This window comes from Mugil cephalus, chromosome 1 (genome assembly GCF_022458985.1).
Source record: "Mugil cephalus isolate CIBA_MC_2020 chromosome 1, CIBA_Mcephalus_1.1, whole genome shotgun sequence".
Classification (NCBI taxonomy): Eukaryota; Metazoa; Chordata; class Actinopteri; order Mugiliformes; family Mugilidae; genus Mugil; species Mugil cephalus.
In genome coordinates, this window is record NC_061770.1 from 44,830,053 (window position 1) to 44,855,168 (window position 25,116).

The 25,116-nt window shown below is 42.2% G+C and overlaps 1 protein-coding gene across 1 annotated transcript in view; it reads left to right on the forward strand.

Annotated features, from left to right (window-relative positions):
• Nucleotides 1-5,589: 5,589 nt before the first annotated feature.
• The window catches only part of rell1 (RELT like 1), a 31,367-nt gene continuing 11,840 nt past the window's right edge, over nt 5,590-25,116 (forward strand). The window contains exons 1-4 of the mRNA XM_047606014.1: nt 5,590-5,730; nt 14,299-14,508; nt 18,955-19,026; nt 22,175-22,229. Coding sequence (XP_047461970.1) covers nt 5,706-5,730; nt 14,299-14,508; nt 18,955-19,026; nt 22,175-22,229 — 362 coding nt within the window. The 5' untranslated portion in view covers nt 5,590-5,705. The remainder of the gene's footprint in view (nt 5,731-14,298; nt 14,509-18,954; nt 19,027-22,174; nt 22,230-25,116) is intronic.

The following is a 25,116-nucleotide window of genomic DNA, read 5'->3' on the forward strand; positions in this document are numbered from 1 at the left end:
ATTTTCATTGAATGACTGATGCCTCCTATGTAATTTTCCTACTTTGCACATGTATTGTAAGGGGTGGGTTAGACCCTCTGTCCTTTGGTCCACGCCCTATCCCCCTTTTGCCGTTGGCGAGCTCCCACGGCCTCGAGGGACCGTTTTGCACTGCGTGTTTGTTTCGGGACTACGGCTGCGGCAAAGCCTCGGCATGCACAATTCAACGTGCTCCTCGCAAGGTGACGTCAAGCGCACTGCTTGCCCTGCCTGTCCCTTCGGAGAGCACGCGGACAGCGGGGTGGTAGGTGGAGAGGCTGTAAACAGAACAGAAGTAGGGCACATGCCCGAGAGTAAATAACAGAGTAATGCAATAACGAACACTGGGCTTTTAGGACAAGAAGATACGCAAAAAGCAACAATGGCTGCGACAAAAATAGAGAGTGGAAAAAACATTATAAATACTGTATATTACTAAACATAGTCCTTTCTTCAGCGCAGCATAAAAAAAAAACATCCAAATAGCGTTAAATGAATGCATCCCAAATAAAAACTATATCTGCTTGAAACATATGTACACATCTATATATGCAACAACTGGCCACCCCATCCCATGTCTTTTTGACGCAATGTCACACGTGCAAATGCTGCGTTGTCTTCCCTGGTTTACTTGGCCTCTCTGCTTTTGGAGCTTGACTGAGCTCACTGACTGAAAATGGCAGCAGAGCTGAGTCCCAACTGCTGCGCATTTCTGTTCCTGCTGCTGCAAAGAGCGCTGTTTCCCACCAATGATTTCTACATGTAAAAATATCTATACATTGGACATGCATCATGCATCGTTTTTTGCACCCTCATTAATAAAAACTCGCCTCCAGCTCTATATAATTATATGTTGACACTCATTTGCCACTTAATTAGGTACAATAGAGCAAATAAATGGACTCTTAGTATAACAGCCCTGCACTAAAGCGCTCATTAATGAAGGCATTTGTTTAAAAATAACTGAGAGCGCTGTTGAGTCCACTGTGTTTTCACGGCGGAGGCTGTGGACTGTAGTGTTCTGGGACTGTTTGAGTTATACTGACATGTGTTTGTGTTATTTTGGCAACCTTGTTTTAGTTTAGTTTACGCCGAGCACTTTGGGAGTTAGGTGCTTTCTGGAGGCACTTCAGCCATGACCATGGAGGGAAAGGGACCGAAATCTGTAACTGCTACTCCACAGCTCCCCCCCAAGGACTAACACTGTAATACACACTATAATGACTATTGAAAATGTACTTTCCACTGTAAATACTGCCATATGTATACATGGATATGTACTTATTTATCTTGCTCACATTTACACACAAACCCAGGCTTTATTTAACAATAATGTCTACGTAACCCGCTTCTTGCGTTATTGTAAATATGTCGTATTTAAGTGCACCGAGAGAACTGGAGCCATACGTGGTCGAATAAAGCCGATTCTTATTTCTGAATGTGACCGAGTGCTACCGACAGTTTTACAATGCAGCCGCTCGCTTGTTAGTCTTTCTGGATTCACATCATGACATCTTATTTTTATTTATCGTTTATTTATTGAGTTATAATAAAGTCATCTGGCAAAAAGTACTTTGGAGGCTTCATCTTTGTGGGACATTTAATTAAAAAAAAAAACAAAACACGAAATTAAACTAAATAGAAACATCTCCCAGGTGTTTATATGGGAAATCGCACATTTGTATGTCGTCTGTCACAAGAAAGGCGGACGTGCCAAAGCAAGAATTTTTATATGAAATGTGTCCTGCAGAGGGCGACATTGTGCATTATACTCACCAGGATTTAATAAATAATATATTTAATTTGCATAATTTCATGTGTTTCTTTCTGCTTGGTCTGGTAAAATGGTTCTGCGTTCTGCAGGAACAACGGTACAGATATTTCCCAGGTGTTTTAAACATGAACAATCAAACAAAAACAACCAAAAAACAAACAAAAAAGAAACACAAAGGACTATCTTCCCTTATTTCAGCACATAGACCAGTCTGAGAGCAGGTGGAGTGCGTAGGACTGTTTCATTGACGTAGTACCAACAATGCCATTTAAATTGTTCAGCATGGCATTCAGGAATTCATTCACAGTTCCAATAAGACACGTACTGGTTTATCTGCTTGTTGTTTATACTGAGTCTGTGGATCAGGTTTGTTCCAGGGCGTCACACAGATACTTGATCTAATGAATCTGGAAGCCAGGCCGACACCTGGTGCTGTTTTTCATGTTTTTTTTTTTTTTTGTTTTTTTTTAGTTGTTTTGTTTCTGCGTCAGGCTGCATCCTGCTGCCGTCCAGGTGTATCATTGCTATGGGGTGGGGGGGCCCTGTCTGGCATGCAGATCTTTAAATGCATGAGAAAACCCTGTCTGCGAAGGTCCTCGGTTATCCAGGTCATTTTATGTCAAGAAAAACAAAAAAAACAAAGCTGAAACACATGCCAACTGGAGTTATTGGGCTTCTCGAAGACAGCACTCAGCACTGAAGAGGGGAATCGGTCTGAGAAGCAATCTATCATCCAATTACAACACCGTCTTAACATCTTCCCTCAGAAAACGGCGAGCCCATTCAGGCCTTGATGGGAGAACCGTTCCCCGGGGAAATCTGCTTTTCAAACGGCCCTGGTGATGTTCATTCCCGAATGTAATGGGATAGCAGCATAGTTTTATAGTGTTTAGTGCTTAATTCAACTTTGAGTGGAATTGAGTGGAAAACTAAAGCCGTCAGTGCTTCAGTCTGTGTGGCGAAAGTGATCTCAGGAGATGGACTTACCTATTCAGGGATGTTTCATGCTCCCAGAAACATTAAGAAATATCTAAAATGCCTTTCCTTCTTTCATGATATACCATAGTATTCACTGTCCTAAATCAGCGTATAATGGTCAAACATGACAATAAATTTCCATGTTTAACTTGCACTCTAAATACATGATAAATCACATTTGTGTCTGCATTTACATGTCCCACCACACATGACATTTCCAGGTTAACCAAATAATAATAATGCACAGATGAGGCCTCAGGTATTTATAAAGAATACTTGTAATGTCTCATCAATGCTAAAATAACAGTTAAATACGCATCATGCTAGTCTGCATACAGAGATTTTATTTGTCACATTCAGAGTTACACATAGTACGATGCACAGTGAAATGTGTTGTTGTACCTACAGCCAGTGGTAACTACAGCACAAATAGTAATAAAGCACAGAAGATAAGAAAAAATATACATATATAGGTAATGATGTATGGATGAGAAAATAAAATAAAATATAAGCTGTTTACTTGACTAAAAAGGGGGTAGCTCGTATATACATATAACTTACAATATTTTAAAGCAGCCGTGTGAATAAAGTCCATTAATTCAGTGCAATTTAACCCTTTGACTTCCACACTAAGAAATACAATTATTAAATATCATTCATTTTTAATCTATATTAATGATGTGCACTGCAACGTGAGTATTTCAACATCAGTAAAATGTTCACATGATTGTACAGATTGATACAATATAAATACTGAAGCTGTATGATGCGTATCTCCTAGATGCCCTTTTAAAATGCATTTTAGATATTAAGTCATGGAGGGCAGGCAACTTCTTACAGCTCAACCAGGACAAAACAGATGTACTGGTCATTGGTCCTGAAGCTCACAGTGGAAAACCTGACCTAAAACTCAAAGCCCTGGCCTTAACACATCTGAGCAGGTAAAAAAAACAACAACTTGGTGTTATTTTAGATCCAAAACTAAACTTTAATGCTCATGTCAAGAATATAACAAAGACTGTTTTTATCATCTCAGAAACATTGCCAGAGTGCGGCCGTTTCTGTCTCAAGCCAATACTGAGACACTAACATGCTTCTGTCAGCTGGAGAATTGATTACTGTAATGTTCTTCTTTCTGGTCTCCCTAAGAAAAGTATGGCTCCTCTCCAGCTTCTCCAGAACTCAGCTGCACGAGTTGTGACGAGGACCAGAGAGAGAGCACATTTCACACCGGTTTTAAAGTCTCTGCGCTGGCTATCTGTCTGCTTCAGGATCACGTTTAAGATCCTCTCAGTGGTTTTTAAAGCCCTTAATGGTCTTGGTCCTCATTATTTATGCTTTTAACATATGAGCCCTCTAGAGCTCTCAGGTCTTCAGGCAGCAGCCTTTTAATTAACAACACTTAAACTATGTAATATATTTGTACTAAAATTGCTACCTGTTTCCGGAATAACAGAATATAAGTGTGAAGCTAAGATTTCTGACTAGTTTTCTTAAGAAGAAAAAAAGATGATGCCACACAGATTTGGCCTCCTTGTGGCAAAATATAATCTGACCACAAGGAGGCGAAATATATATTCTTATGTCTATGTCTGGTCACATTTATGTTCTCTGTTATCTTGAGACTCTGGGACAAAACAATTTCCTTCGGGGATCAATAAAGTGATCTTGAATCTTGAATCTTAATTTTGAACAGTCTGCCTGAGGACAAGAGGAAAACAGACAATGTGGACATTTTTAAAAGCAAAGACCTACCTTTTCAATCTTGCTTTCAGCTGAATTTTATTTAATTTTATCATTTATTTATTTTATCATTTTTATGTAGGTGTGTGTGTATATATATTATCATTATTTGCCTGATTTTTAAAATTGATTATTTTATTATTATTTTTTAAATTACCTTTTAGCCTTTTTTACTTTATTTAATTTACTTATTTATTTAATAATGAAATTAATTAATTAAGTAAGTTATTTAATATTTAAATTAATTAGTCTGACTTTTAACTAATTTAAATGTATTTAATTATTCTTATTTTAGTATACATTTTAATACATACATACATTTTAATAGCGTTTCCTCGCTGCTCTTAAATTCCTCAGTGTTTTTAAAATTCTGTCTTTGTGTGTACGCGTGCATCCACGTATGTGTGTGTGTGGTCTCTTGGTCTATTGTTGGTTGTTTCTGTTTTATTTCTTTATTTATTTTTTAATGTAAAGCACTTTGGGATGCATCCTTTGTATGAAAAGTGCTCTATAAATAAAGTTTGATTGATTGATTGATATTTTCGAGCTCATCTGTTCAAAAGCGCTATAGCTCAAAAAGTATAAAACCACAGGTACAGATATTTGTATATATAATGTGTTCACACATGGGTTATATTTGTCGCAGTGCTGTTATGGAGTTGAGCAGACGGATGTCACGACAAGACAAGGACATCAAATTATATTATATTTCGCCTCCTTGTGGTCAGACTATAATTGGCCACAAGGAGACGATATTCGTGTGGCAATCATCTTTGTTTGTTTTTAAGAAAACTGATCAGAAATCTTAGCTTCACACTTATATTCTGTTATTCCGGAAACGGGAAGCAATTTTAGTACAAATATATTACATAGTTTAAGTGTTGTTCGTCAGAAGGAGGACATAAATTGTTGAAATTTCAAATAGAAATATTTAATATTTAATAAAACCCGTCTTTTAGATCAACGGCTAACGAAGGCGGAAGTACTGGAGAGTGATTGCTCTCGCTCCTGCCCCTGTGTGCTGCTCTTTGTTGGAGGCTGTCCCACTGTAACTCAGGGCGTGTCTGCTCTTTGGGAACCAGGAAACCGGTTCGTGTTTGTGAGCATTCCCTCCCTGCTTGATGTTAGTTTGACCAGTGTTGGCGGTGACCAGACATCCACCAGCTGGCTGCCTAGCCGGTCCTGTCCGTCAATGGCCGATTCAGTCGTCGTTGCCCGTAAGTTTTTTTTATTTTATTTTAAAAAAAGCTTTTTATTTCCACATACATATGGACACGACGCCATGAAGCACCGTTACAGTCGTTAATATGCAACATTTCTAGCGTTAAATTAAAAGTAGGCTATCGTTTTACGAAATTGGCGATTTGTATGTGCGGATACTGATGTTGCCAAACTAGCGCGGAAGCAAAGTTTTAGGAGACGTGGAAGAACAACTTGAGGAGGAGAATAATAACATAACATGCTAAGATAAACGCTAGCTGGAGAATACATGGCACCTTCTGCTGAATTCCTCTGCACCGATTATAAATCTTTCCCTAATTTTCGACGTGACAAGGATTTACAAAAGGGGCACTCAGTCCTGGAAACATCTGAACAGCGTCTGAGAGAAGACAAAAACAAATCAAGGTGCTTCTACTCATGTGCAGTGAAATGAAACGGTTGACTTTAGTCTTAGTTTGAAGAGCTACGATCAGTTCATTCAGGTTTTTTTTTCAGTCGAGAGGGCATGAGGAGCAGGTCTAAGTGGCTTTGAAAGTGCCTTTTTTTGTTTGTTTGTTTGTTTGTTTGTTTGTTTGTTTGAGCACAGGAAATGTAGATAATACTAGAACTTATCTACTTCCACATTGAGACATCAGTGAATAGGGCAGGAAACTGGTCAACGCTCTCAACAAGAATAGATCACTGATAATTACATAGAGAGGGCTGTTATTGTAGTGATGCTGTGTTAAAATCCTCCTCACGGGGATGAACATTTAGTGGCACAAAAACAAAACGAAGATGATGGGGAGTGAGTACCGCAGGTCCATCTTCACTTCAATATATCGAGACAGGGAGCCTCTTTCTCAGTGTTACCCATCTTGTCCCGGTGTAGGTGTCCAACACAGGAAGTGTGTCCCATGTGTCTGAGTGAATGAATTCCCATGTGATTGAATATTTGGGCCGCGTGAACTCGCCAATCGCGTCAACGGTTTACTTCATGTAGTAAAAAGTTTGTGAGGTAAAGATATGGTTGATTCTGTTTTTCGGTAGATATTTGTATTTCGGTGCTTTGGAGGACGTTAATGTTTATTTTGTTAGAAGAACCACGGCTTATCTTTTGGAACCTCGTAGGCTAGGGGACATCAAGTTGAAGCGTAGTAACAATTGTCCCGGGACGTGCTTCTTGCCAGGGACGGGTTAGGGACAACAGTTGTACATGTCTGACTTTTTGACCCCTACAGGAAATCCAGTGGCCAGGTCTGTCACCTGATCACAGTCATTTGGTTCCATTCATCATCTGTATCAGAACAGTTTGTTGAGATGTACTGAAATGTCATATTGCCACCATTGTTTCCTACGTTTTTAGGTTTGGTTGTTAAATTGTGTTGCACTGGCTCTTTTACTAACTGTTTATGTTTAAAGCGGTGACCAAAGAAATGCAGACACTCAGTTCGGTTGAAAAAGAAGAGTTTAATGTAATGCTGTGTAGGCTCATCGTTGTTTTAGCAACCTACAGACCAAATGAATAGCCACATTGAGTGAAACTATTTGCTTAAGGGAAATAATAACACTGGAATAATGCAATATGTTTAGCAAACTCTCCATCAGTAAATACAATATGCCTTTGAAAATGATATTTGCTTAGTAGTCGTTTTTATTTGTATTGTTGTGATATATATATTCTATGATATATATGAGCAGCAGTTAGATGTGACTTAAAGTACATACTCACCTGTTGACACACAGGCAGAGCCTTTCAAATAAAATTAAGGTCACTTTGGGCCGAAGCAGTTTACTGTAGGTGTGCCAGCATCAAGAAATACCTACCAGTGTTCTGAGTTAGTTCCAGCAGAAGCTCTTCATAAGCCTTGAAATGCCGGGCCTGTTTCCATTTTCCATGGGTCCGCGAGAGTCTGTGGCTTCCAGAAGGCTGCGGCTCAATCCGCATGCTCATTCAATTAGACCCAGTTATCCAGTGTGCTGGTTTGGAAATAGAAAAGCACTCCTGTAATGTGTGTTTGCGTGTGTTCATTGCGGCCACACAGCATGTCTTCGGATAGTTTCAGCTGTCTTCATGACATGCTCCAACATGGGGGTTCAACTCCCTGTTGAAGTCCGAAGATAGTTGTGTGTGCTCACTAGCAGATTAAAGGGATATATGTAGTGCTGCCTAATAAATTATATTTTCTCCATCACAGTCCAATAAACACATTGTAAAGATGATTGCTTAGTTATAGTGGTAACAAATAAATTACACTGGAAACTTGTGGTCCAGTTGTGCTTATTGGCAGAACATAAATCACATAGAGTCTGTTAATACTGTGAGACTAATAAGTGGTCAAATTGACACACAAGCTATGGCGATAACGCAGACCATTTGAAGACCATATGCAGCCCATACACAGACCATACGCAGCCCATCTGAAGACCATAGGCAGACCAAGCACAGGCCATACACAGACCATCTGAAGACCGTACGCAGGCCATATGCAGACTATACACAGATCTTCTGAAGACCATACGCAATCCGTACACGGACAATACGCAGACCATACGCAGACCATACGCAGACCATACACAGACCATACGCAGACCATACGCAGACCATACACAGGCCATACGCAGACCGTCTAAAGACCGTAAGCAAGCCATATGCAGACTATACACAGATCTTCTGAAGACCATACGCAATCCGTACACGGACCATACGCAGACCATACGCAGACCATACACAGGCCATACGCAGACCGTCTAAAGACCGTAAGCAAGCCATATGCAGACTATACACAGATCTTCTGAAGACCATACGCAATCCGTACACGGACCATACGCAGACCATACGCAGACCATACACAGACCATACGCAGACCGTAAACAGACTATCCGCAGACCAACTGAAGACCGTACACAGACCATACACAGACGGTATGCAGACCGCTCGTAGACCTTATGCAGACCATCTGAAGACCATATGCAAACAATACGCAAACCATCCGAAGACTGTACGCAGACCATACACAGGCCATACGCAGACCGTCTAAAGACCGTAAGCAAGCCATATGCAGACTATACACAGATCTTCTGAAGACCATACGCAATCCGTACACGGACAATACGCAGACCATACGCAGACCATACGCAGACCATACGCAGACCATATGCAGACCGTAAACAGACTATCCGCAGACCAACTGAAGACCGTACACAGACCATACACAGACGGTATGCAGACCGCTCGTAGACCTTATGCAGACCATCTGAAGACCATATGCAAACAATACGCAAACCATCCGAAGACTGTACGCAGACCGTATGCAGACCCTAGCACCGTAGCTGATGTGCACCTGCCCAAATATGTAACTACATGATGCGGCAACACTGAGGCTGTCACTTGTTTGCTTGGTAGTAGCGTGTTTCCACTTTAGTATTTCTGACTGCTTCTCCATCTCTGCAATTTTGGAATTGATTATTTTGGATCAATAAAGATGGAACACATCGAGGAATGGCTATCTGAGGAGGTTCAGCGATGCCAACATTTGAATGGCTCGATTTCACAAAGGTTTATTGTTGAGCCAGACTGATGAGCAAGTATCAATATAAGTGAAAATGACTCAGTGCTGTTCACTATGTGTGTAGACTACGGCATCTGTGTCATGCAGTACTCTAAAAGAGCCTTAAAGCCTCAAACATGTTGAAAATGGACCATTAGGAAGTATTGTGTTGATCATTGTGATTCATGCATTATGTCTTTTTTGCCCCATATATTTAAGTTTCAAGATGAACACACCCATTGGGAGGATGAACTGTGACTGCAGTGTTATAACAGAGATTCAGATCAACTCCTGTGGTATCTTGCTAATAACTGAGATGCCTTTTCCTGTATTAAAATCACAATCGTTCCTAATTGTGCGGTTATGTGAAACTGACAGCCTTTTATCATTCAGAGCTGAGCTGAAAGCCACAGATTTCCTTCTAGTGATCCTATTGCAGTCAAATGAAAACATTTTTTCTCAACAGCTGTGAATAAATACTCATGATTGACAGCCGTGTCTTAAGTTTCACAGCTATTCAGTGGTAATTTTTAATAAGCCCATTCTGTTTGTCTAGAGGCTTCCATGACAGAAGAATACATACTTGAGGTGTGGCGTCTGCCTGGTCTTGTACTTTGCATCTTCTGGGGTAAATGGGCTGATGCCTCTCTTTGAAAACCCTCAGAAGTAGTTTCCCTGAGAGGTGGTTGTTGTGGGTATAGTTTAATGTGCACATAGATGGATATTCACAAGGCGAACCTTGGTTACCAAGTAGATGTTTTCCACTTCGAGCCTAGTAATGTAATGTAGTTGGGTATCAGATTACTAATTTACTTTTATATAATGCTATTTTTTGCTGTAGAGTGACTGGCAAGAGTTGAAATTTTATTTTCAAAGTTTATTTAATTGTGCAAAACCATGACTTGTTGCCCAGAGACATTCTGCCTGGTGCCATGGACTTTTCTGCTGATATCAGCAAGCAGAAACACGAACATCCTCTTTTCTGAAATGCCCTTTAGCATCGTGGTGGTCATCATTGTTCGCCACTTACAGCTAGTAGATGATTTCCATGTTCTAATCTGTGCTCCATCAGTAGATAAAGTTTTCAGAAAGGGCACACACACACACTCAACATGTGTTTTCACAGAGGCTGACTCTACATCATTTCGTGCAAGAGCCTCTTAAGACTTCAATAACCTTCACAGACAGAAGTTCTCACGTGCTTAATCCTAATAAGACAGCAGGAAATTGAAGCAGTGCAACAGCCATGCCGATCTATTGCACCTGGAGGATGTTTTACTTGAAGGGTTTAGCCCTGTAAGATCACAGATGGGATCTTGTCTTATCAGAGCAAAGGTTCTTGGCAGTTTCTCTGACTTTCCTTAACGACTGCTCTTTCTAGGTCTCACTCTGCATGGAAATAGTTAAAGTACCTGCATCAGTCCTAAGTAGTATAGCCCTGTTTGATTCCCATTCAAGTCCGTCCACTTCCGATGAAACGAGACTTAGCATTTTTGTCGGTTTATTTTAAAATTAGCATGTGGATTTCAGAAGAGCCTTTTCTTTTGCGTTTGCATCAGTTCGTTTAACAAAACAAGCCAAATCACAAGCCACGTGACGAGTACTTTGTCAAACTGTAACAGAGGTGCACAACTTCTGGTCATAAAATATAATAGCTATGAATTCTTAGGAATCATCCACATATAAAGCAATTAGCTCATTGTCAACTGGTTTTGTAGATGATGGTTGCTCGCTATTGTGTTTCCCAAAGCCAAATATTTCCATGTGAAGCATGTGAAGCATGCAAAACAGGGCGATATTGCTAATGGATTGACTCTTCTTACCATTCTCTGTTTGTAAAGAATGTGCACACTATTCTTGTCCTAGATATCTGGGGAAATTCTGTTCTTGCATCGTATGTCAGTCACTGGCATTAGTCATCCCACCGGACGTCACTTCAACTGCATTTCCTCAAAGTTGAGATTTGTTCAACTTGATTCTCCAAAGGATTTTCTGCTTGTCAACGTGTGACTCTTTCTTTAACGCCTTCTTTTTATATATGAATTCTTTCTCGTGTTTGCCTTTGTAGAAATTAGTTCTTGTGCAGATGATCTATACAGCTTGTGCATGTTACTGCTAATGAGCTCGACCACTAATTTGTAGATATCACTGCTACATTGCTGTAAAATTGTGACATTTTAGGAAATAATCTAAAAAAAAAAAGTACAAGTGGAATATAATACAACCTTTAGTTGCATCTGCACATTTAATGAAAAACCCAAATGTTAAACGAGCTGGAAACAATTGTGCCAAACAGTTCAAATCCACAGTGTTACTGCACATAATTCGAGTTTCCAGTTCTGTCTTTCCACTGGCTGCGGTTGCTAGGAGATTTCTTGCCCAATCCTCCTCAACGATGCTGTTCAACCATTTTGCCAATCTCTATTTTTTTTAAGGCTTTTGATACAGTGCTCATATTGGTGCAAGGTTACTTGTGAGTCAGCTGGAGCGACGTGGGCCAGTGCCAGGACAGTCTACTACTGTAGCGTGGTCGCCGCTATCGTCACGTCTTCATATAAGCACATGGACGCACAGCGTGTGGTCACAGGGCGGTCAGCGGGCAGACAATGACCAGTGTGTTCAGTCTGATGCACCGAGGAGCCGGGACAATGGAAGAGAACAAATGCCTGTGTGCATCAGGGGCCGCATGCTTAGGTATTCAGATACAGACGAGCCCAACGCTGTGGCGCATTGTTGACACAAAGTTTTGACTTTGGTACGACTGAGATTTTGCTAAGCTGTGTCGCTCTTTCTGATTTTAATCAGCATGTTTACATGCATGTGAAAAAACGAATTAATCCAACTCTGATTGCACAACTTCAGCGCATGTAAACACATTACTCCAACTAATATCGGAGTTGTCCTTATCTGATTAAGACACCCAGATAACGTGATTCGAAATTGATTTTCACCGGCATGTACAAGCTGGTGTTTGACCCCAGAACAGAAACATCCATTGCCCATGAGATTAAAAAAAACAACTGCACTATTATCCATCTTGTTGTTGTTAAAATGGTGGTCTGCCGCATGAACAATTCCAGTTGTTTATCATGTGACGTAATAGGTCAGTCTGAATGAAGCCATATTAAGACACATATCGCCACCTAGTGTGTAGGAGGACATCTTTTGTTTCTCCGTTGCATGTAAACTGGGACGAGGAACTTATTCAGAAAGTCAAATTTCGAGCATTAAGCTGTGCATGTAAATGTACTGAATGTGTAACACACTGATGTGAACAGGAGGGGCAGACAAAAGGCCTGTTGTGTGTGGTGCTGGAATGCCTCACGTGGGGCATCAACAGCAGGAGCCAGGGGAGCGTTCGCCTATAGCCGATCACAGGTCACCGTCTACACTTTGATCTTTGACCTGATGGAGGTTCAAAACCATGTGTGATGTATGGGAACATTAAGGAATGGGAGTGGAACTCTATGATTGTGTTACCCCCTAAAAACATAACTTTCTGTCCGTGTGATTTTATAAAACTTTTCGTTTACAGTTGCAATTCATTTTACTTGGCTCGTTGATCAAAAAGAAACTGATAATAAATGACTCGTTTCAACCACATTTCACACAAGATAATGGTACACTTACAAGTGTGTTGCTGTGTCAGTCTGTGCTGTAGCTACACCCTTGCCTGACAACTACAAGCCGCTCACACGGCAACATCTGATTGATCCAAAATGCATCGTCTTCTCCATGTTTGTCAAGAACACACCAAATTCACCCTCCTTCTTCCTCCTATGCACCACCAACACTGATTTCTACTCGATTTTCCATCGCGAGCGTCTCCTTTTCCGTTGCCTCTGTTGACTGCTGACTAGCTACCAGCTAGCGTTTTAGCGCCGTAATTACAGTATTATACGTGTAAATTCTTTTACCACCTGCGTTCTCTGTGTACTTCTGTTATAGCAGCATGAACCAAGCCTTAGTCATCCAGCTCCAGCTCCAGCTATATTTAAGCACTGAAACAAGAGACGTATCTGGTGTCCTCTGGCATCGGCCGACACATGGACAAATGCAAATTAGTCTGAAACCTCTCAGTCAACTTTCGGCGGGGAAGGGGTCGGATCAACATGTGCGGACAAAAAGACCTTGTGATGCAACTGACCCTTCGCTGGCTCTCTGGCTGGTCTGCTGACGACCAGCCGGAGGACTCCTACCATTCCTAAGCCACTGTTGCTAGGTTACACACAAAACAACCGTAGGAAAACATTGCCCTTTGCTTCTGTAGGCAAGTCCGCATTAAAACTTTCTAACAAATTGAAAAACGTGCGATTGACAAGCGTGGGCACAGTGGAGGAAGCAACCACACATAAAAGTGGACTAGTAATTTGTCCAATGTCTTCACGTGTTGGCACATAGTGTGTCACCTCCGAGTTATGTCCACACCGCGTTATAACAACCCACCAAAGAGGTTTGTTGAACGTGCACCCCGGACTTTAGCCCCTGGGTGGGCAGATGGAAGTGGGAGCAGGAGAAATTGACGCCAGAGTGGTAAAAGTTTATGATTGCTGTGTTCTTTCTGCTGCGGCGATTACATAAAACCCCTGTGACACGCGGACTCAAATACTCGTTAACGGTGAGAGGGAAGGGACTGATTGGCCAACAGTTTGTCAACAGTTTATTGGGCATCCGTGTCTCTCGGCGGCCTTCGCGTAGCCCTCGGCCCGTGCAGAAATAAGAAGACAGGACATTTTAGCTTATCTCTGCTTCTTATGTCAGATGAGGAAGTGTGAATAAGAGACACTTGGATCGGACCATGCAGCTAAAGGCCAGAGAGCCGCAGACTCCATTGATCCCGTCATGCTGTTACTGATAACATTTAAATCCCCTCAGTGGCTCGTCTCTGGCCTCACGTGTACCCTCGCACTCGCTGTGCATGTCAGATTGCCTTCAAGGGCTACGTTTTGTTTTCTGCAAAACAACTGCGAGGATATCTCAGTTCTAAAAAAAAATCTCTCTTGTTGCCTCTCTCCTCTGTTTCTCACCCTGCAGCGACTCGGACCACAGCTGATGGAAACGATGAAGCAAAGGGAACCAACCCCGAGTACATAGCCTTCGTGCTGGTGCCGTTTTTCTTCCTCCTGGGCCTCCTGGGAGTGGTGATCTGCCACGTGTTGAAGAGGAAAGGCTACCGGTGCACCACCTCCCAGGATGACGAAGAGGAGTGCGAGGAAGAGGACAAGGACCCTGAGCTGGGCGGAGGTGAGAGAAAGACGCGGTGCTGAGCTGTTAAAAGATAACATGCAGCGTTTGCAGACTCGCGCGATTTCTGTTTCTGGCAACATTGGTTTTCTAAGCGTGGAGTATTTACTATGTGCTTCTGCCATCAGTCGTATGTACACAGTACACGCCCAGGATTACAGCTCAGCCAGGCTGCTGTTAATCCAGGTGGGCGTAATACACACTAAGAGAAGTGAGCATTTTTCACGATTTACAAAGTGCACGCGCTGAACGGCTATGACCACCTTCCTAATGCCGCGTGTGTTGCTCTTGGCGCCAAAAGTAACTGTGGCCCATTCAGGCATGGGCTCCACTAGACCTTTAAAGGTGTGCTCAAGGTATCTAGCACCAAGGCCTAAGCAGCAGATCTTTTTAAGTCCTCTAAGTTGCAAGGTGGGGCTTGCGTGGATTGGCCTTGTTTGTCCAGCACATCCCACACATCCTTGACTGGGTTGAAATCTGGGTTTCTCCCAAAACCAAGTCAACACCTTGAACTTGTTGTTGTCTTCCTCCAACTACTCCTGATACTCCTGAACTTTTTTTTTGCCTTGTGGCGGGGGAGGACTATCCAGCTGAAAGGGCTTACTGCCATCAGGAACTACTGTTTCCATAAAAGCGTGCCGTCACTTAAACACTTTTCCTGTTTTGCACCACTTTTGACCGGAGATTCCTCCCAAGAGCTTTGGCGTTGGAGTTGTCCCGACCCAGTCATCTATTGAGGACATTGTCAAAGTCCCGCAAATCACTTCACTGACATTTTTCCTGCAGCTAACAAAAGCTTCGAGGACAAAAACGTCACGATTCCCTAAGCCTATCAGTGGGCATAATGTTATGGCCGATCGGTGCATATTGATGAGGAAAAGATTTTAACAGAAAATGGCGATTAGCTTGATTCAAAAACACATTCCATTTTTTTTTTTTAGAGCTCGAATCTGTAAGTTTCGTCTACGTGCGCCAGTGGTTTCTATTTCTTTTTCCCTTAATCCCTGTAGTATTAAATAAAAAGAAAAAAGAAAAGGTGGTGGTCTGTGCTGAGTCGCTGTATTTCCTGTGGCTTCTTCACAGTAAAAAAGAGCAGTTAACTCGTGCAGTTTGAGGCTTGTAGCGCTGCATTACTGACATGCATTTTCCCACGTCCATGTGAAGGCAGCTGGATCCAGGAAGTGGCGGCCGGTTGTTGTTTTTTGAAAACAGCCTCCGATAAATGGCACGGAAAACATTTTTAAATCGTACCTGCTCTGCTTTTATGAACGTTAACATACAAAGCGTTTCATTCAGCCTCCGTTTATTTGCTTTAGAGCAGCACATGAATTCCAGCCTAGTTAACCATTAGCCAACAGAAGAGGTGTTATTTTTTTTTTTTTGTCATCAGATTACTAATGAGTAATTGATTTGCTTGAGAATTTCCTTTTTCCCACGAAGTGCTAGCAGACACAGTAAAACCTCTAGATGCTCCCGCCCGCCCTCTAAAACTTTCAGGCTTCTGCCACATTCCTGCAACTAATGAGGAGGCGTGAGCCAGGTACAGTACGTGCAGACTTAGCCTTCACCCGAGTGGCACTTAAAGAAAAACAAGAGGCTAGGGACATTTAAAGTAACGCTGAAGGGATCGGAAAGAGTCGCGGCGGTGACCGTTTTCCCCTAAAGTCATTATTTTTAGACGTGTTCCTCCATTGAGGGGAAGCCCCCGCCTGCTTAAGGCGCGGATGCCGGTAAAAAAAAAAAAAAAACAAGGAAGACGTTTGGCATTCGTCTTGCTCATGTTCTGACTCAGCGAAGGGATTGTTCAGCGAGGTGAAACGAACTTTAATTTGACCTCGTTCGTCACGGCGGTGCCGTTATGGCCTGGAGGTAATTAGAGTCAAATGCGTATCCCAATCTGTTTCTATGCCACACGAAAGGAGCTCCCCACTTCACGTCTGGTGAGCAGCCTCGTCTGCAGATATGAAACTTGTGCCCGGCTCTGGGAACATGGACATGGAAAGAATGACCCGTTTACACAACACTGCCTGGATTGTGACAAGTTTGTGCTTTGTGTCACTTAACCGTCATTATGTAGTAAGGGGTTAGTTAGCTGGACAGATGTCACGTCTCTACTATTTTGCACTGCAGGTCCCGCTAGTGACGGTGGTTGCGTAAAGGTAAAGGTAGACGTAAAGCTGGTTTTTCCTCATTGAGTGAATTGTCAGCTCCCTCCCAGCAGCACAATGGCCTCGTCAGGGTTTTCCCCCCCGCGCTCCTCTCTGCCTTTCTCCGTGCCTTTCCTCACAGAGCCCTACCCTTTCTCTGTCATACGCCGCAACAAAACATCGCTCTTGCGTATTCAGCCGGTCCCGCTCTTCTCTTGTTTCGCGGCGATCCGGTTTCTGCGCTGGTTTTCTTCCTCTTTCTGCTCTTGTTTGCTTTAGCCTCGGCGGCGTTCTCTGCGCACGGCCCGTCGGCGTACCAGAGGATTCCCAAGAAAAAAATATGATTGAATCGCTTATCAGAAAGGAGGAAAAGCTGAGGAAATGATCTACAGGAAAACTCCAGGAAGTGCCTCGTGAGGGTGTGTGCTGGGTCGAGGGGGCCTGGGGTTATCTGCGCTGTTGAGAGTATGTTGCTAAGGGGTTTGCGCGCAAAGTTCACGACAGGAGAGTTTTAGGAATCAGTGCCGGCCAAATCAAATATCATAATATTTCGTCATCCATTGATGGAATAGCTTATCAAGTAATGATTATTATATGTACCACATATAATAATAGTACCTTTAAACCTGCTCATATCAATATTCTTATGTCCACAACGGATCAGATCACTGTGTCGTGTGAAAAAAAGTGACAAAACCACGTAGAATTATTAGATTGGATTCAACTCTATTGCGATTGCCCATGTTCTGGTGTACACAATGACTGTTGGCATCAGGATAAGTACAAAATATGTGATTAATAGAGACCATATTACAGCAGACCTTATATCAGACACCTTATGAGAAAGCAGAAAGGCCAATATGTTAGCAGCAAACGTAGCACGCTTAGCACTGCTTTCTATCAACCAAACTGGGAAACATGATACCAATCGCATTGTGGTAAATCACGCGATCGCACAGCTGAGGGTCACGAACGTGTCACCGGTAGCTTCCGACTGCAAGAGAGTACACGACAGTACTTTTTATTTTCTAAGCGTTACTGTGCGTACGTGCTATTTATAGCTGGTGGGATGAGCCCTGGGTGACTTTGTTGTGAAACCTTGCACATAAGTAAAAGACGTGTGACCAGTGAGACAAGCCTTCATTCGTCCAGTCGCACAACTTTTTAAGCCAGTTTTACCACGGTGGCTACAGAGTAGCAGGACCTCTCCGTCCACTTCGCTGCCTCATCACGACTTTCTCACATCAGCTGATGATTTAGATTTCACCCGGCCGCGTTGGCTCATTCTCACTGGTGTTTCAAGTTCGAACAAGCAGCTGTTTCAGATAGTCAGATAGTATTATCCAGATTCACTTTATTTTCAAATGTATTCACAAACCCATCCACATAACTGATGTGAATTCAGGGGTTTTAATCACTTCCATGACCACAGGTGTATAAAATCAAGCACAGAGAGATGCAGGCTGTGTCTGCAAACAGAATGTGTTGCTCTCGGAGCTCAGTGAATTCCAGTGTGATGCTGTGATATGATGCCACCTGGGCAACAAGTCCAGTCATGAAGTTTCCTCACTATTAAATATTCCTCAGTCAACTGTCGGTGGTATTATAACAAAGTGTAAGAGACTGGCAACGACAGCAGCTCAGTGAAAGGACAGAGGGTGGGCCAGCGTCATGTTAAACTCCATGGATTGTGAATGGGATGTCACGTAAGTTCATATGCATGTGAACGCAACTTCAAATAAAAAAAAGTACGATCTCTCTATAGCCTAATGTTGCAGTATCAGCGTCATTATTACGTTGTGTTGTTGTGTTGCAGCTTGTAGTGCTGAACCCTGAAGGGACCCAAGTCACAGTAATGCAGGTTTAAACTGAACATAGCAGTTTAACGCAAACAAAATGCTCTTTGAGTAATAATATTAGAAGAATAGTGTTAACACGTACACTTGTAACTTCCTGAAGACCAAATAATGAGCTTCAGGGCAGGTGTCAAACATAGGGCTCGAGGGCCAAAAGCAGCCCGCCAGAGAGTCTAACCTGGGCCGCAGCATGAAGTTGCTCGTTTTGTTTTTTTTTGTTGTTGTTTTTTTTTGCTTGCTCTTCCTTGCACTTTTATTACTTGTTTTTATTGTGCTGTTATCTTATTGGTCCAGCCCACTTGAGATCAAATTGGGCTGTACTTTGCCCCTCGAATTAAAATTAAAATATGTTTGACACCCCTGCTGTAGATGATGGAGGTAAATAGGATTCTTCGATTGCATTTCACATTTTTTTTTGTGTGTGCGTTTGCTTGTTCTTCCAGAGATGAACGACACCATGAGTGACAACAATGACACCGTCGGACAGATTGTCAACTACATCATGAAAAATGAAGGTGCGTATTACATTGGCTATCGCTAGCTTCATCTCGGTGCTGCTGAGTAATTACAGTCAGATATACTGTTTACCCAGATACATTGTCCCACTCGGGAAGGAAGTCTGTTTCTCCGTTGTAGTGTGTATGTGTGGGATTCTTCCCAGAGGGGTTTGGCTCAAGAGTCGGGGTTTCAGTGGAAGTTCATCTCCGGGACAATCGCAGAGGAATGTGTGCGAATAGTTTACGACGACAGCGGTTTACACAGCTCGCCCGGTTACATCACCGACTCCCACCCCAAAACCAAGCGGATGTTTCATCTGCTCTTCGTCGTGCGCTGAATTGAATAGTGACACTCGTAAACAAATTGTTTCCCAGAGCTGGAACATGACGGCAAATTCAGAACAAATCACAGCACTTCTCCTTTTGTGGCGTGTAATTGGATTCCTTTGTCGAGCCGCATTTATAAGCGGCAACAGGAGAGATCAGGATCAATGCCAGCATTGTGTCAGAGCGTGATTTGTATGAAGACCAGAGATAGCCTTTTGTAAGCGCGAACATTATTTCCCTCTTTTCTAATAAACCTCCCGCAGCGATGTTATTGAATTCAGACTGTGGTCTGAAGGGACACTAAAACGACTATTTTAGTCAAATGGAAAACCTCCTGTTTGACACGAGTGATGCAGATGACCTTGTTAGTGGTGCAGCTGGACACAATGGACGACACTTTTAGCCCTTGTGTGTCGCAGAGTTTCAGTCTAGAGTGAGATTCCAAAATTAGAAATTTCAATTTAACAGATTTCTACTTAGGACTGTTTATTTTTTTCTTTCCTTGTAACACAAGCAGATGGGCTTTGGGTGCGGCCGTTAACTGTCCACCTTTGCCTGCAGTCTCATGTTCAAAATGATGTGATAAAAAAATGTCTATGAAGGCCCTCTTTGTGGGAGAGTGATGTTTTTTTAGCAACAAGAAGCCTTTGTGTCCACTTGTGTTTGGATCAGCCAGTACACGTGTTGATGTAAAAGTGTGAACGGAGCGATAAGATGAGATGTGATCCTTCCAGGAAGCTCTGACGCATGGTATCTGTCGGTATTGATTCCTGAAGCTGAAACCAGTGCACTTTAAACTCCCACATGACTGACATATGACACACTGAGCCAGCGTCGTCTGCCTTAGTAACTGGTCATCCTGGTCCTGAGACCTACGTTGATTTTTCTGTCCTCATTTGAGAGGCAAGTTCAGAGCTGACTCACCACTGTTTTCATAGTAACCATTACGGTCGTAGGAGTTAGTCTGTGACTCACCCTCACACATTCAGTCTGCTGACATCCCTTGGTCCAGGAATAATGTTCAGCATTATAGGTAATTGTTTTAGCACACTTTAAACGGAGGTCTGTCAACTTCCACAGGAAAACGCAGCCTCTCTTATTCTAAGAAACCACCTCTGGGTATTCCTCTTTTTTTTTTAAACATGGAAATCACTTTTTCGTGGAAATAGTTTTCTGGAACTCAGGAAGGGATTGTGTCCAGTTCTCTTTTCTTCCAGCGGCAGTGGCTTCAGCTCACGGTAGGGGTAGGGGTAGGGTTTTTTTTGTGTAAATAAACAGAGGAAGGAGTCCAGAGCATGAAGCATGTGATGGTCTTTATAATCAGAGGTGGGAAACACTGCCCTCTACAGGCAGTCTAGTCTAGTAATAAATAGGTCTAGTAATAAAGACCTCACAGTGCATGTAGGTAAATGTACTGATCTGTTATTGTTACACTGGCAGATGTGCAGGTAACACAACTACTCGTAAACCATCTGTATCATAATATTATACTATCATTCCTTCATTTCCTGCAGCGTTATTCAAAATTGTTCTGACCATGTCTGACAATGCAGAGGTTGGATTTATTTATTTTTATTTATCTGACCAGGTATCTGCAGGAAAAACAAAATAATGTCCAGGAAATTGCCGGATTTGGCCGTTACTGACTCTTTTTTTGGAGGTTTTTGAAGGTTGTTGGTTCACCCTTCAAAACCTGACGTCTACTTTTTTAATTCATGGTTAAATAATCATCAATAGAATTATTATTATCATTATTACTATTATTATTATTATCATTATTTTTTTTAATTTTTTTTTTTGTGCTGCACATGTCTACACTTAAAAAACAATGATATAATCATCTGCTTTAGGACATCTTTGATGTGCATTCACCAGACTTCATTGACCTGTTTGATTGACAGTCCCAGGTAGTGCACTATAATGTGTGATTCCAAATTTTCAAACTTGTTGTTGTTATTTTAAACCAGGTGTCTTCAGTGTTTTTCAAACTGATGGAGAGATTAAGTAGGGACGTCCAACCAATGTTTCCCTATATTAAACTCGGCCTAGTGCTGTTTACAAATATACATTGTTATTATCATTTTACATTCAGTAATAAGCTATCCCTTAGCCCTTTATTAAAATATGTTGGATTCATGTTAATGTGCATTTAAAGAAATTAGAATTTGTGGGGGGAATTCAAAAAATATATATAAAAATTGTCTAATCAACCAAAGATTTCAAATCCTTTAAAGACTGACCATGCAACCTTTAAAAATTCTGATGCCTGCAGTGTTACTTTAATCCTTTGAGAAAAATGATGTTGCTCTGAAACTCTGGGGTTCCTTCAGGAAGTGAGGATGACGAAGGAGACGCAAGTTTGAGCCAGACGAACATGAAACCCCTGCATGAGTCATGTCCCTGTCTCAGCACATATCCCAGTTCTTCTTAACACGTGTGCTGATAGCACGAATTCATCATGGTCTGACCCAACGAAAATAAGTTTCTGAGAGACACTGCAAGCAGTTCCTCATTATCTTTCGTCTGCGGTGTAGAAAACTCAGAACTTAAATCTCCCCGGGGCTGAAATCTTGACCATTATATAGAAGTTGAACTTTTCAGAGTTTGTATTCTGACTTCAATGAGTCTTTGTGGACTGCCGTGTTCCCCCGAGGCTGCTGTGTACAGTTATTATGTGCTCAGTGATTGCATGTGATGTACGATTTAATTGTGTTAAAGAGGTAATCTGTTGGAGCCATCTTTCAATAAACGCTGTGCTTTTGAAGTCAGTGGAGCGTGCTCCTCACTAATTCCCGGCACGACTTTAATCTCCCCCTCTCTCCCTTTCTTCTTTCTTCAGCTAATTCAGACGCCCTGAAAGCCATGATTCACGAGAACAGCATTGACTCGGACGGGTAAGTGTCTTTTCTGGTCGTCGCGAGCAACATTTCTGTGTGGTTCAGCTTACGCCAACTGAGTCGAGGCCACATGCACTAACTGAGTCATCCACCAGGTGGCACCATAAGCTTCCTGGAAACAGCCTATGTGTGGCTGACTGAACTGAGAGCACATAGCAGGAAAGAGGAGCCAATTCAATCAGGCCACATTTCTCTTCTGATACTTTTCCAGATTGGCATGGTTTGATTGAGGGCAAGCAGCTGGGGAACATTCCCAAAGCTGCCCTGCCCCATATCACTGCATTGTGGGATTATTAAACCATACAGAGAGCGACTGTTGGCATGTTTCCTAATTGGATTCGTACCCAGAATACACTGAGTCTCACTGTGACTTCACATAAAAAGGGAAAAAATAATATCTTAAAGGCTTTTGAACCGCAGTAATCTGCATTCGTGCTGGAATAATTAGTCGATCAACCAATTAGTCAAACTGTCAAAAGATTAATCTGCAGCTGTTTATAACATTTAATAATATCAAACATTAGTTTCTCTCATTGGGAGGATTTGCTGCTTTTCTGCGTTCACTGTAGATTTCAATGATCTTGGACTTGTGGTAAAAACAAAAAATAGTCTCTAATACTGTTTAATCAAAGTTTAAGCTGACATAGCAACTTTTCCTGACTCTTTATTAGCTTCACGTTAGCTTAGCTTTATGCCAGCCAAACACATGATTTAGTCCTCAACATTTATTTTCCTTTGTAACATTAAAAGTTAGTCTGAAAATACAGAATATGAATTCATCTAAGCCACGTTGTAGAGTCAGAACAAAAGAGCAGTTGTGTTTTATTGAAGTCATCGGCTGGTATTTTAGCTGCAAGCTTTTAGCACATGAACACAAGTCACCTGGTGACCTAGTGCCTGTTTAGTGAGACCATTGATTGTATCTTTGCTTGTGTCTTTAGTAAGCCCCAATATGTAAAATATTAAAACATCAACCAGTGGCACTGCCCTGCATACTTGTGGAGCTAGCTAATCAAGTTAGCTCCACAAATATGCAGGGCCAGGGGTCTTCAACGTTTTTCAGTCCAAGGACCCCCAAACTCATGGAGGGATGAAGTAGGGTCCCTACCTACTATATGTGTTCTATATTTAATTAGTGCTATTTATAAATATACATTATTATTATTATCATTTTGCATTCAATATTAAGCTATCCCTTGACCCTTTACTAAAATATGTTGGATTCATTTTAATGTGTATTTATGGAAATTTAAATTTGTGGGGGAAAATTTTAAAAATATGTATGTATAAAAAATGTGTAATCAACCAAAGTGTTTGCCACCCCACTGCGGATCCCCTAGCTGTCGCGGACCCCCTGTTGAAGACTTATCTGTTAGCACATTTGTCATTTCTGCTGACAAATCTAAAGTCTGGGATCTAGAAATCTCTCTTAAAACGAGGGTTTATGATTAAAAGAAAACTAAACGGCTCCTTTATTATGTAAGAACCTACTGTACATTTAGTCTGTCAGCTGTGAATTATCACAAGTGGCTGCAGCTTTAGCATCCGTCAGATAAGCCAGACCCTGTGCTGGCGTAACAACTGCAGGCCCTGAATAGGAGCTCTCCAGGTCGCAGGCATTTTGACATCAAAGTTTCCTTCTTGTCACTTTAAAAACGACCCTGCATCATAAAAGCGGGAGCTGATGGTGCAGGCTGAATCAGATTAGACGTCTTCGCTCGTCGCGCTTCCCCTTCAGAGCAACGGGCAGAGAACACGAGCGAGTGTAGTAGCTGCTTCGGGAGATAAGGGGGAGAGGGAGTTGGGCATGTAGACCGATCGGAGCAGGAGATGCTCGTGACAGTAGAGGAGTACGAGTAAATCAAGTTAGTGCGGTGTGGGTTTTTTTTCCACCTCTCTCTGGCTGTCATCTTCCTTTCCCCGCTACATATTGTTCTGGAGATAAAGAGAGTAAAGGTGTTCTCTTTTGTTGGGAGGAAGCATTGTGGATAAATGGTAGGAGCATTGCCTCTGCCAAGGTCTAGGTTTTGCTGCAGAGTCACATTGGGTTTCCTGGGGAAAGAAAAAAAAAAAAACTCAGTAGAAATCTGCAATCACACACATTTCACCCCCCCAACGTCACTTTCATGTGCTTCCTCAGTTCTCGCTCCAAATCTCATTCTTCACATATTTCCACCCTTTGTTTTCCTTTCACATCTTCATATCGATGAAATTGCTCTCTACAGTGCTCCCCCTTTTTCTCTCGCTGTTACATTCCATATCTCAGCCAGGATGGGCGTAATGCCAGCGGATCACTTAGAGATGGTGGAATAGTGGGGGGTGGGGGGGAGAGGGGAATCTGTGGGGTAATTTATGGGATACTTAGGAGGGAGATCGACAGACGGGCAGAAGGAGAGGGAGGAAGAAGGAGAGGAAAGGACTGTGTATGGCCAGGACTCACTATCTTCCTCTCCAGATTCAGTCCTTACCTCCCCCTCTCCTCAGCGCTGCTCTCCCCATCAGCACTCCAGCATCCACCATCCCTCTTTCATCTCTCCACAACAGGCTCTTCTCATCAGCTCATCCCCCTCTACATCGTGCATTTTCTTCCTCTTGTGTTTCATAGCTCTGCTCATCTGGAATCCAAAGTGCATATTTTCATCCAAAGAAAAGAATTCAGAGGGATGAAATGCTACGTTTTTACACCAGCGACCCCACCCCTCCCTTACTGATTAAAGACTCCTCCAACTGAAGCCTTTCTTCACTGTTACTAGATCATCCCTCTCCCTTTCCATTGAGTAATTTTTTAAAATTAAAAAAAAAAACATTTCCCATGACCCGAGTCAACCTTGTAAGCTGAGCTAAAAAAACCCCAAGATTCACCCTCTCTGACAATTAGCAGAGA